This window comes from Heloderma suspectum, chromosome 2, assembly GCF_057233095.1.
Source record: "Heloderma suspectum isolate Gila_16-S chromosome 2, 16-S_ref, whole genome shotgun sequence".
Classification (NCBI taxonomy): Eukaryota; Metazoa; Chordata; class Lepidosauria; order Squamata; family Helodermatidae; genus Heloderma; species Heloderma suspectum.
In genome coordinates this window covers 167,013,135-167,027,276 of record NC_139459.1, presented here as the reverse complement: position 1 = coordinate 167,027,276, position 14,142 = coordinate 167,013,135, and the positions used below count along the sequence as shown (strand labels likewise).

Sequence of the window (14,142 nt, the reverse complement as noted above, 5' to 3'; positions counted from 1 at the left end):
CTTCAGGGAAGTTTGCAGGCTCTTTACATGATGCCATGATCATTCAAGGCATCTCTTGCACTAAATGCCCTTTGTTCCGTTTTTAAGATTACCCTGTTGGGCACCAGCCTAAAATCCTGCATTTAAAATGGGGTTTTCTGCTACCATTTTAAATGCAGGATCACACCAACTCCCTTTTTCACGTGCTTCTTTCTCCCCCACCCCCTTAAATATATCTGCGATCTATTTAAAAACAGAACAAAGGGCATTTAGCGCAGGAGATGCCTCGGAGGATCACAGCATCATGTAAAGAGCCCGCAAACTTCCATGAAGGAGCAATCTCAATTGCAGGATAAAAGCTCAGTGTGAAGGAGCCTGTTGTGTTCTGCTTCAGTTTCCTCCGTGAAAAGAGTAAACACTTCAAGAAGAGGAGCGAGATCAATGAAAGATAATGGAAGACTCAGCTACGGGGAGAAGGAGGGGGAAGGGGGTGCGGGAAAAGGCTGGTGTAGAGATGCCACTGGTCTGCTAGCAAGTCCCTCTTCTCCCATACCATTTCCAGAATTATGACCACTGACACTCTTCTCCCTTTTTCTCTTTCTCTCCTCTGCTGCCAAAACATTTATAAAGGGAGAAGAGGAAAAGTAGATCTTTAGACAACTGAAGAGTCATTATAATTGCACTTTTTGGAAATGGATGATGCTATCTGGTATGGAGGGGAACAGATCATTCAGGAAGAAAAGGAAGGATTCTATTATGCACCCCACTGCCACCAAGAAAGCTAGCACAAAAGTGAGCAAAACAGAAAAAGGAAGAGAGAAAATATGAAGATAGACACAGGCTGAAAATTTCTAGAATGCAAATAAGGGGGAGGGGAAGCTTGAAAGAGCAAGATAATTGAAGCTTTTTCTAACGGAAAAGCTAGGCAGAACGACCTCAAAGGAGCCAGAGTTTGTATGATTGAATGCTTTACCTTACAAATCAACTCTCTACACAAAGAAAACTAGACAGCAGGGTGACAGTCTTCTACCTAGTCTTCTACCTGACATGCTGGTTTTCTATGTACAAGGTTTTTTAATATAGGGAGGAGCATTCCGTCATTTGAATTCCATCTGCAGTGGTACAGTCTTGACACAGGCCTGCAACATTATCTGCTTTCTGTAAGAAATTATCCTTAGTTCAAGAGGACAGCTCTTCCTACACATTTCTCCTCCCCTGACTCAGGTATGTTTCTTTAAGAAATGGGAAACAGTTCACAGAACCAGCACCAAATCAATTTCAAAAGAGATTATTTGGATCTGGAAATGAACATTTTATATATCCCTTGGTTCACTTTTTTTTAGCTGCTCATACTAAATGTAAACTGGCACTTGGCTTGCTGAATAGACTCATCAATTATTAATTGTAGCAATTTTCAACAGCAGAACACCATTCAAAATTATTTAAGCTGCTGAAAAATTGGCACCTCATCTTTAATGTAATGTCCTTTTTATTAGCCACTATACCCAAAGTGTGGGATACAACTCTGTTAAATAAATAAAAGTAATTTAGGGCACAATCCTATGGGGATGGTCGGCTGCCTCTGAACTTGGAGGCGGCCGACTATCCCATGCAGGGCAGGCGAAGCACGGAGGGGATCTTCTCCTCCACACTCCACCCACCCTGCATTTGTGGCTAGACAGCTGATTTCAGCTGTTTAACAGGGGCATGTTGGAGCAAGTGGGGGAGGCCGGACGGCACATAGGAAGCGTTGTAACACTGCTTCCATGGTCCCCACCCTTCCCTGCCCCCCAGGAACACCCCCTTTTCAGCCGCTCCATGCTGCTCTTCTGAGTGCAAAGCCAGGGACAAACCGTGCCTCTTACGAGGTGGCGGGGGAGGGGGCAGGGAGTCAGATTTCTGGGAACGAGCTCAGAGCACCGGCTCCAAGCTCAGTTCCAATAAACCAAAAAATCCTATGGCCGTCTAGACACTGTCTGGTGGCCATAGGATTGCACCCTTAAGCTGCAATATTGTATGTAGTTGAAAGTCAATTCCTTCTCATATCAATATGAGGGGTACCGATAATTATATGTAGGAATGCAACATTAAAATGGTTAATAACTGAATTTTAAGGCCCTACCTGTTGTACAGTAATTGATATATTAAAAAGTACAATCATTACATTGTTCATCTAGTCATTAGTAGTCAAATTACCTTGTATGGTGAAAATTCACGGCTGTGGCTTTCAAAGATGCCCTGCAGCTGACTGTCAGGCAAAAATTCCAGATCCAGAGAAAGGGGTTCTGCACAAGGAGAACACGTTTGGGCTCCAGTATCAAGACTGCTTGGTGCAGTCATACTGGAACCTGTACCTGATGCAAGGAGAGCCCCGTGGGTGTCTGAATCAGCATTACGTTCTCTACTAGGATCACCTACCCCCACCAGCGTTGGAAGAACCTCTACAGAGGAAAGCCCTCTTTCCACATGGACAGGTTTGCTTTTGTTTTCCACACACATGACCATTTCTCCTTTTCCATCCAGATGGACATTGGTGGAAAAGAGAGAGTTTTCTGTTAGCTTTGCTTTTGTTTCTGCTTTGGGAATCCTGGCTGAAGTTTGCTGGGCAATACCTGTATTTGATAATGCTTCCATAATTTCATTGGATTTCAAATCAAATCTATCAAAACCTGGTTGCTTTGTATTAGGCACCAAATTCTCACAACTGTTTCCCTTCTGCTGATGTTGGGTCAGCAAGACTGGAACTTCTGGGTCAGGTGAGGCAGCAGTGCCCTTTGCTAGGCTTGCTTTAATTCCAATTTCTTTTTCATCCCTCCCCCTCTCTTCTCTACAAACGTCTTGCACTGAGGTTTTTCTGCTCTCAGATTGAACATCCCCATCAGGTTGTGGTAATAATAGATTGCTTCTTACAATAACCTGTTCAGATTTTGATTCAGAAAGATCTGCTTCCTTTCCCAAATAAATACAACCAGACTGAATATCTGGAAGGACTTTCCCAGAAATATCTTGGCCTTTGACACTGTTTTGCTCTGCAACAATGGTCTCTCTCCTACAAAGGCTATTCTGCACTGAAGTTATGTCCCTACCACTTTGTTCTTCCAGTTTTTCATTTGTCCACATGTTGTGCTGGTTTGTGCCTTTTTCACTAATTGTGGATCTGCACTGAGTGGCTCCAGGTTCAAACATTTCCGTACTGCTGCAAATGTAATTTTGTCCTTCAGTTTTCCCATCTATACATGGATGGCTCCGGTTTGCTTCTTTGTCATCAATACTTCCCTGTCTAGCTACACTACATGTACATGGATAATTGCTTTGTTCTCCAGGTATGGAAACTGATAAATCTGTCACTAGTGGGAGTTGAGTTATGCTGTTCTCCTCTTGCAGTTGGCTAACCATGCACTCAACAAGACCTACACCTTCCTTGCTTCCATTTTTAGTCCAGTTTGCTTCTTGTATATCATCTGACATGATGATATCCTGCATGGCTTTGTTTTGTCCCATACCCATGTCCAAACTATTCAAGTGGGCTTCTTCATTTGGATTGCTTTTAGTATGGTCAGGGATCCTGTCCTCTTCCAGCATACTAACACTCATCTCCTTAATCAGTGGACATTTATGTGCCTTTAGAGAGAATTTTCTCTTTTCAAAACCACCCACATCCTCATTATCTGGTGTATACAGAAAAAAGGAAACCTGTTTCTCTGGCATTTCCTTTTCACAGATGCTTGCTTGTAAATTGGGTTCTGTTCCTGTTCCTTGATGGGCATCAACAAACTCTGAGTTGGCATCATAATTGTTCACCCTTCTAATCCTGTCCTGTTCTTGTATTTTAACATCCAGTTTTTCACTCACTTCCTCACAATGGAGGATCACTGGATCTGCAGCATCTTCCACTTTTGTCACCAATAAATTCTTCAGCTGTAATGACTCTGAAAAAGCTACAGTGTTCTGGGCAGCATTCTCTGCTGTGTCAAGTACATTTGTATCCATATGTTGCACCTTAGAAGAAGTGAAAAATAGTTGCATTTGAGTAGAAAGAGGCAGCACAAATATTTAGCATTTACAATTACCTGATCCCATTTAATAAAAGAAAATGTAGTTATTTATATTTAAGTATTTATATACTGCCCTTCATTTTTATCACTTTCAGGTTTGCTTACCAGAATACTGAAACAGTCAAAATAAGCAATAAAAGCCACCATATCAAAAGATCTATTAAAAAAGCAGAGCAATTAAAGCAGCAGAAGAATTAAAGTCAGTTCACAACAAACACAGCAGAAGAATTAAAGCTAGTTCAACAAGTATTTAGAAAAGCCTAGGAAAATAAAGGCGATTTTTAGGCATGCCACCTTGGGGAGAGCATTCTATAAGTGGGACACCACAATTAATAAGGCTCATTCTCCAGTTGCCACCTGCTTAAACTTCTTGGGAGAAGGGCCCCCAAAGAGCATATAGGAAGCTTCATTTGGGAGTATGTGGTCCTGCACATAATGGGACAAGTTATCTCATTCCACCAGGCAATACTCATATTTTTTATCTGCCTTTGACAGATAAAATTTGCTAAAACACTGAATTGTAGGATGTACATAGTGAACCTTTTAATTTCTAGATGGGGTTGCACTACTGCTTAAGGAGCAATTTCACAGTATAGGGGTGCTCCTAGATCTAGTGTTGTTGCCAGAGGCACACATGGTCTCCATGGCAGGAAGCACTTTCCATCAGCTTCAGATGTTTCACCAACTGCAACCCTTTCTAAACAGATAGCCTAGCCTCACTTTTGTATGCTCTGGTAACCTCCAGGTTTGACTGCTGTTTGACCTTGTATGTGGCACTGCCTTTAAGATGTTCTAAAATACAGCTGAAAGAGTATTAAGTGGCCATCTGACCATGAGAAACACTTATCTAAGGGCACAATCCTGTGCATATTTAGACAGAGAAAAGTCCCAAAACTCCCAGCATTCCCTAGCCAGTTATGCTGGCTGGGGGATGCTGGGAGTTGTAGGACTTTTCACTGTCTAAACATTCATAGAATTGTGCCCTAAATTATATTACATTACATTATAGACAGGCAGGTAGGGCTTGTTGTCAGTTGCTAAATCAGAGTTGATACCTGATCTGTCCAAATTGTTGCAGTTTCTCCAACATTTCCTTCATGTCTTTCAGTCAATGTCTTTTTTTGCTTTCTAAACACTGGTACTAACTTTCCACCCTACAAACAAGAATGAAATAATCAAGAATCTGATATACTCACTCAACAACTTCCAAAACTAAGCAGAAAGGTATCAATAGAATGGATTTATCTGGCTCAAACTAGCACTTTAAGAGTGCCCTAAATTTGTGAGTACTTTACATGGAAATAAAATTGGATAAATGCATCTTTGAAAAATGTATTGGCTTGGAAGAAGGGACTCTTCAGAGTCTTCTAACAGAGGCCCACACGAGAGGTTTTTGATTTTCACCAGTTCCTCATTGCCCCTACAACCTCTAGCAACACCTTCGATACTGTTTCAGAGGGTGCCTCAACCTTCCAGGGCAGATTTTCAGAGTACCTAGAGGGTTGCAAGGGAATTGTTGAAAATTGCCTCCCCCGCTTCCATCAGTGGAAGTCCCCTGTGAATGGAGGTCTGCTCATAGGAACTGAGGATCCAAGCCATAGTTCAGAACTGAATGTCAATTGGTAGTAGTTGCATAGAGTGAGAAACAAGGGAAGTTCAAGTTTATTTTATTGTGTAGTGAAAGACACTGTGAACAATGAAAGAATTCAACAAAAGCAAATTAATAACAGTAAGTTACAGTCACTGTTAAAATACAGACATGGTAAGACCAAAATATAAAAGTATACCTCCCCTCATTTAAGAAAACAAATGTGCCTCCACCACAAAACTGTTTGTTTGGGGATCCTAGCTTGTTGCTCACAAACAAGCAAGAATTTATAAAGCAAGAACAAACCCTGGTTACTATCCTGGATTGTAAAGGGATGTTCAGACGATACACTATTAAATCATTCCTGGTTTGTTTAACCAGTTGTACTAGAATAAGAAACCAAGCACAATAAGGCAGGATTCTGGTGAACAAGGCCTATGTGTGCAGACCATGTTAGGCATAGGGATTTTAGCACCAAAGCTTTTGTCTTCACAAAAACGACAACAAAGTCAGCCACATCCGTCTACCTCCATTAAGAAGATGTGTTATTCACAGCTCTGAGAATTGCAAAAGTCTATCCAATAGCACTCTTAACAACTTTCTATTTCCACTATGAAGATGTGTTGTTGTTTATAGCCCTATTCATATGTTACTAATAGGGATGAACAGGACTGCAGGTTTAGCCCTGCCCTGCACCAGTCCTTCTGCCCCTACGTTGAGCATAACGTCTGAAAGGGAGCTCCTGTACTTAGAGAGCCTCTTTGGACAACCTAGGAAACTGACTACACAGGGTTATAAGTCATGTGGGAGACTCCATGAGTACAGGAGCTTCCCCCACCCCCCACAAGAAGTTAGGCAGAACATGGTGCCAATGGGGTGAGAGAAGAGAGAAGTAATGCCACCTTGAGAGCAGGGATAACAGCACTGCCCTGTTGCCCCTTTCACCACAACATCCCTATTCACACGAGTTATGTGTGAATAAGGCATGTACCTCTCAGAATTCTACAAGTCAATGCAATAGGGGTTCTTGGAATTCTCCAAGTTCCCTGTAAAGGCCACATTTTAGGTGACAGGAGAATAAATTTTCATATATACAATATCATCAATTTAGTCAAGCCTCTAAAACAACTGATGCCATGGCTTAATATGGCATGGTGGTAAAAAGTCCTATGAGTGAGAAACAGGAAGGAAAAGTCTAATAGTTACAACATCTTAATGAACTAGATGGTCCAATAAAAAGGCTTAATCTCACTTGCACATTATTTGAAGGACTTAGCGGGATTCACTTCAATTCTCTCATGTGTTCTTTCAATGTGTAAGTCATGCTGGTCCTTCCCCTCCCCACCCCACACACTCTGTTGACCAATGTGTGAGTCAATGTCATTCTGTGGCTGTATGACGGGGCTAAACATGTGTACACACAGAGGAGCTGTATGCACATGTATCGGTACCTGTGTATGGTCACTTCACATGGCTGAATGGATGGCTGGTGTGTATGTTAGTGGCAGCAAGCCAGTGCAATCCTGGTGCCTCCTTGCACACTTAAAAGAAATCTATGCATGTTTATTAAAAAGTTAAATCCTTCTGTTTTCAATGCGGTTTTCTTACTAGTAAGTATGTTTAGGATTGTAGCCTTAACAAAGTTCATGATACAAGGCTTAAGATGGCTATGGGGTATCAGTCTATGGCCAAAACATCCACCAGGTAAGTCTTGCTGCACATAAAATAAATTTGATATTACTTAATCACAAGGATTTGAATTTGTTCAAGCAGCAGCAAAAAATCAAGACACAAAATGGAAATCTGTTCAGCTACACTTTGGAAGGACTTAACTTCATCTGATCAAATGATTAGTAAGGAAAAGCACAATATAAACTGCTACAGTAGAGTGAGATATACTGTTAATGTTAACTTTTCACATCAAAGTTTGGAACAATTATTTGAGATGGAGGCAGAAAAACCTTAGTATAGGTTAGCTTGTTCCTCTCAAATGAAGCCTTTTTACCTTCTTTTGGAGAGCTGTTAAGAGAGCACAAATATAGATACACTCAAGTTTAGGAACAACAAATTAGGGTGCAGTCTTATTGATTGTGCTCTCGCTGCTTGGAAGCCCCCAAACTCGGAGGTTTCCGAGTTTCCTATGCCCTGCCAGATTGATGCTGGCAGGGCAGCAGGTGATCTTCGCCTCCCCATCCTCCGTCTTGGGTGATTTTTGCTAGACGGGCTTTTTACGTCATCTAGAGAGGTTGCTTTGGAGGTGGTGGGAAGGAGGCTGGAGGAGGCTCAGGATGAACTGAATCCTGGCCTCTCTGGTCTCACCTCCCTGCCCACTGGAATGCCCCCTTTCCTCCTCCTCTGAGGTCGCTTTTCCAAACTTGGAGGGCAGCGACGTGGTTCTTTCCACACCAGCTGCAACAGGGCAGGGGAGGGGAGTCAGATCACCAACTCCCCTTTCTGAAGTTGGAGCGCTGTCTCCGACAGTGGAGGAGTTTTCCGAGCCATCCTATTGTCCCTGGGACACTCGCCTAGGGACCACAGGATTGTTCTCTTAGTAATTTAAATAATTCGAGGGAATTTCAGCTTGCTGGAAAAACCCAGGACACTCTATAGGTTGGGAGTGGGGAACTGGTGGCCCTCTAGATGTTGCTGGACTACAATTCCCAGCATCCCTGACCATTGGCTATGCTGGCTGGGGCTGATGGGAACTGGAGTTCAAAACATCTGGAGGGCCATAGGTTCCCCATCCCCAACACAGATGAAAGAATTTTGGGGAATATTAAATTTAGATTCCAGAACTCGGATCCTAGGACCAGAGGAAGATGACCTTCCACCTCATGATGAAGGAGTTTGCTTTTGGGTGTCTACATGCACACTCTGGCACCTTTTCATCATCTTCTTCCCTCCTGCCCACCACATACACTTTAAAAATACAACAAACCAAATATCTGAAGAGTTCTGGGAAACCTGAAGGCTTGCTCACTATCTCGTCACATTTCTGTTAGTCCTGATAAAATGGCTACTTTGGGATAAAACTGGTATCATTAATAAATATCTAAATAGAAAACATGATATACTTTGTTGGACAAATATCAAAACATTCAAGTATTTGAAATAAATGGAATTCTACATCAGGAAGAATGGAAAAGTAGGAAATTCCTAGCACATTCTCTGAAAGTAAGCAGTGCAAATTTTTAGTCACATCATTTACAAATGTGTAACCAGTGTCCCCTATCCCCACCTGCACTTTCCCATTCACCGGTAGGAAGATTATCTGCTGTAAAAAGCCAAGATTCATCCTATTAGTATTTATATTCATTAGTGTAATAGTTTCCACAACAGTCTTTTACAGGTGCTCTGGCAGGCTCCTTTTATAACAATGAGAGGTCCGAGAGTGACCTTTTGAGATAACTGACTTCTTGGTTATAATTACTTGCTAGAGATCATTCAAGAATGTATGTGTATTGCTTCCAGGGATGCCTCCCATCTGTCCCTTGTATTTAGAATTGTTTGTTTTTAGTTGTTGATCACTGCTATATAGCTGGCCATCAATCATTCTCAAGCACTTTAAGGCCAATCAACAGTGAAGTAAATGAGTCTTGTGACCAGAGGGCATTTTGAAGTTGAGATTGTATGAGAAACAATGAGCTGCAAATTAGGATTGTATATGGAAAGCTTCTGAACCTGTTTACAGAAGGTTTCCCTCACTAGTGTTCCCTACTCAGCCTTGACTGTTACTTCAGAATTGTACTCATGAGTTTTTATCACTTAAAAGAAATCTATGCATTGGAAGCTTGAAAAATTACAACAGGAAGGAGGAAGAAAAAGAAAAAAGTATGGATATATGAGCATTGTGTCAGTTTTACTATCCCTGATTGTAAACCAGTTTACTTGGGGCTTCTCCCCTGGTTTGTTATGGCACTAAACCGGAAGTGAGAAAAGAGAATCAATAGATCTGTGAACTAGCACTACAATCACAGTTTTGAACTGTGCCAGATGCATTAATTGTGCTGGTGTCCGGTCTGTAATTTAGATAAATAATGAACATCACAGTCCTCTTTTGGGTTGCAGGTCACTGAATCAACACACCTAATAAAAACATTGTCTCTACAACAGCCTTCCCCAACCTGGTGCTCTCCAGAAGCTTTGGGCTACAACTCCCAGGATTCCTGACCATTAGCCATGCTGACTGGGGTTGATGGGAGTTGAAGTCTAAAACATCTGGAAGGCCACAGATTGGAGAAGGCTGCTCTAGAAAAATCCTTACCCATTTACTTTACATCAGATTCATTTACTTTAATAGAACTGGGATATGAATTGTCTTCCTCTGTCATCAACTGACATCATCTAACTTTCCAGTACTTCATTTTTTCACAGAAAGTTTTAAATTTCATAGGTTCATTAGTAAAAACAAATGGACGCCAAATGGAAATACAGTATTAGACAAGCCTGGCAGTTTCAAAGCTGTAACGTTTTACTGGTGATTCATTATCCCTGACAAGTATGTGAGCAAATAAATATATGTAATTGAAATACACATATATCTTGGTGTGAAATGGAACTAATACATAGTGCCAGCGAGACTGAAGGTGACCCAACAACCTTAGTGTAAGAGAACTGAACTCTGTTAAAATAGATGAGTAGTTGTCAGCATATCATGCATAGCTCTTTGGGTCACTGAAATAGTGCAGCCTTCACCACCTGGTGCTCTCCAAATGTGTTGAACTACAACTCCCAGCATCCCCAGTTAGCCATGCTGACTAGGTGATGCTGGGAGTTGTACTCCAACAGATCTGAAAGGCAGCAGATTTGGGAATGGTGAATGAGTGGGCTGGTTAACATGACCTGGCAGGCCACCATGGGTAATTTAACCCATGATCTGCTGTGTGTGGCGGTGTCTGGCCACCATTTTGAATATGCAACCCCTGATTGGGGTGACTGGGGCTTATGCCATCCTGGCCACTGTGAGTTAGTTGAGGGTTAAACAACCCTTGCATAACCCTACTACAAATTAAATAATTATTTAACCCACAATAACCATCACGGTGTTAACAGTTTTCAGTAATATCTTTCCCCATTACATTTAAACCATGAAAGGGAACGACATGCTATTGTCTTTAAATTTTCATAAGCATTCCAGTAAAAATTTCTACATAATATAACATTTAAATCATATTAAATGTGCTTTACCCCTTCATGGATCACTGCCTTGTTGTGGCGAAGGGGCTTGCGTAACTCAGTGAAGCCATAAGCTATGCCATGCAGGGCCACCCAAGACAGACAGGTCATGGTGGAGAGTTCTGACAAAATGTGGTCCACTGGAGAAGGAAATGGCAACCCACTCCAGTATTCGTGCCAAGAAAACCCCATGGAACATATCACAAGGATAAAAGAGATGACGCTGGAAGATGAGCCCCTCAGGTTGGAAGGTGTCCAATATACTACTGGGGAAGAGCAGAGGGAATTTACACGTAGCACCAGAAAGAGTGAAGCGGCTGGGCCAAAGCCAAAAGGACACTCAGCTGTGGATGTGTCTGGTGGTGAAAAGAAAGTCCAATGTTGTAAAGAACAATATTGTTTAGGAACCTGGAATGTCAGATCAATGAATCAAGGTAAGCTGGAGGTGGTCAAACATGAGATGGCAAGATTGAACATTGACATCTTGGGAATCAGCGAACTAAAATGGACAAGCATGGGCGAATTTAATTCAGGTGGCCATCATATCTACTATTGTGGGCAAGAATCCCTTAGAAGAAATGGAGTAGCACTCATAGTCAACAAAAGGGTGGGAAAAGCAGTACTGGGGTACAATCTCAAAAACGATAGAATGATCTCAGTACGAATCCAAGGCAAACCATTCAACATCACAGTAATTCAAGTCTATGCCCCAACCACTGAGGCCAAAGAAGCTGAGGTTGATCAGCTATGAACACCTACAACACCTTCTAGAACTAACACCAAAAAAAGATGTCCTCTTCATCATAGGGGATTGGAATGCTAAAGTAGGAAGTCAAGAAATCACCGGGATAACAGGCAAGCATGGCCTTGGTGTACAAAATGAAGCAGGACAAAGGCTTATAGAGTTTTGCCAAGAGAACACGCTGATCATAGCAAACACTCTTTTCCAACAGCACAAGAGGCGACTCTACACATGGACATCTCCAGATGGTCAATATCGAAATCAGATTGATTATGTACTTTGTAGCCAAAGATGGAGAAGCTCTATACAGTCAGTAAAAACAAGACTTGGAGCTGACTGTGGCTCAGATCATGAGCTTCTTCTTGCAAAATTTCGGCTTCAATTGAAGAACGTAGGGAAAACCACTAAACCATTCAGGTATGACCTAAGTCATGTCCCCTATGAATATACAGTGGAGGTGAGGAATAGATTTCAGGGATTAGACCTGATAGGCAGAGTGCCTGAGGAACTGTGGACGGAGGTCCGTAACATTGTTCAGGAGGCAGCAACTCAATCCATCCCAAAGAAAAAGAAATGCAAGAAAGCAAAGTGGCTGTCTGATGAGGCTTTACAAGTAGCTGAGAAAAGACGGGAAGCAAAAAGCAAGGGAGAAAGGGGAAGATATACCCAAGTGAATGCAGATTTCCAGAGAATAGCAAGGAGAGACAAGAAGGCCTTCTTAAATGAACAATGCAAAGAAATTGAGGAAAACAACAGAATGGGAAAGACTAGAGATCTTTTCAAGAAAACTGGAGATATCAAGGGAAAGTTTTGTGCAAAGACGGGCATGATAAAGGACAAAGAAGGCAGAAGCAGATGAGATTAAGAAGAGGTGGAAAGAATACACAGAAGAACTATACCGCAAAGATCTTAATGTCCCTGATAGTCATGATAGTGCGGTCACTGAACTTGAGCTGGACATCCTAGAGAGTGAAGTCAAGTGGGCCTTAGGAAGCATTATTAACAACAAAGCTAGCGGAGATGACAGTATTCCAGTTGAGCTATTTAAAATCCTAAAAGATGATGCTGTTAAAGTGCTGCATTCAATATGCCAACAAATTTGGAACACTCAACAGTGGCCACAAGACTGGAAAAGGTCAGTTTACATTCCAATTCCAAAGAAGGGCAACGCCAAAGAGTGTTCAAACTACCGTACAATTGCGCTCATTTCACATGCCAGCAAGGTGATGCTCAAAATCCTACAAGCTAGGCTTCAGCAGCATGTGAACCGAGAACTACCAAAAGTACAAGCTATGTTTTGAAGAGGCAGAGGAACTAGAGATCAAATCACCAACATTCGCTGGATCATGGAGAAAGCAAGAAAATTCCAGAAAAACGTCTATTTCTGCTTCATTGACTACGCTAAAGCCTTTGATTGTGTGGATCACAACAAACTGCGGCAAATTCTTAAGGAGATGGGAGTACCAGACCACCTTACCTGTCTCCTGAGAAACCTGTACGAGGGACAAGAAGCAACAGTAAGAACCGGACATGGAACAACCGATTGGTTCAAAATTGGGAAAGGAGTACAACAAGGCTGTATATTGTCGCCCTGCTTATTTAATTTATATGCAGAGTACATCATGAGAAATGCCGGGCTGGATGAATCACAGGTCGGAATTAAGATTGCCGGGAGAATTATCAACAACCTCAGATACGCAGATGATACCACCCTAATGGCAGAAAGCGAAGATGATCTAAAGAGCCTCTTGTAGAGGGTGAAAGTGGAGAGTGCAAAAGCTGGTTTGAAACCCAACATTAAAACGATTAAGACCATGGCATCTGGCCCCATCACTTCTTGGCATATAGAAGGGGAAGAAATGGAAGCAGTGACAGATTTTATTTTCTTGGGCTCCAAGATCACTGCAGACGGTGACTGTAGCCATGAAATTAAAAGACGCTTGCTCCTTGGGAGGAAAGCTATGGCAAACCTAGACAGCATAGTAAGAAGCAGAGACATCACCTTGCCGACAAAGGTTCGTATAATCAAAGCTATGGTTTTCCCAGTAGCAACGTATGGCTGCGAGAGCCGGACTATAAGGAAGGCCGAGCGCCGAAGAATGGATGCCTTCAAACTGTGGTGCTGGAGAAGACTCTTACGAGTCCCCTGGACTGCAAGGAGGTCACATCAGTCAATCCTAAAGGAAATCAACCCTGACTGCTCATTGGAAGGACAGATACTGAAGCTGAAGCTCAAATATTTTGGCCACCTAATGCAAAGAGAAAACTCCCTGGAAAAGACCCTGATGCTGGGAAAGATTGAAGGCAAAAGGAGAAGGGGACGGCAGAGGATGAGATGGCTAGATAGCATCACGGATGCAACTGATTGCTCCTTGGGAGGAAAGCTATGGCAAACCTAGACAGCATAGTAAGAAGCAGTGACATCACCTTGCCGACAAAAATTCGTATAATCAAAGCTATGTTTTTCCCAGTAGCAACGTATGGCTGTGAGAGCTGGACTATAAGGAAGGCTGAGCGCCGAAGAATTGATGCTTTTGAACTGTGGTGCTGGAGAAGACTCTTACGAGTCCCCTGGACTGCAAGGAGGTCAAATCAGTCAATCC

The 14,142-nt window shown here is 42.2% G+C and overlaps 1 protein-coding gene across 1 annotated transcript in view; it reads right to left on the bottom strand.

Annotated features, from left to right (window-relative positions):
* BRME1 (break repair meiotic recombinase recruitment factor 1) overlaps window positions 1–14,142 on the bottom strand; it is a 30,656-nt gene that overhangs the window by 9,583 nt on the left and 6,931 nt on the right. Inside the window, exons 4-5 of the mRNA XM_084835820.1 lie at window positions 5,090–5,188; window positions 2,176–3,978 (exon numbers count right to left, since the gene is read on the bottom strand). Of these exons, the coding sequence (XP_084691946.1) occupies window positions 2,176–3,978; window positions 5,090–5,188 (1,902 nt within the window). The remainder of the gene's footprint in view (window positions 1–2,175; window positions 3,979–5,089; window positions 5,189–14,142) is intronic.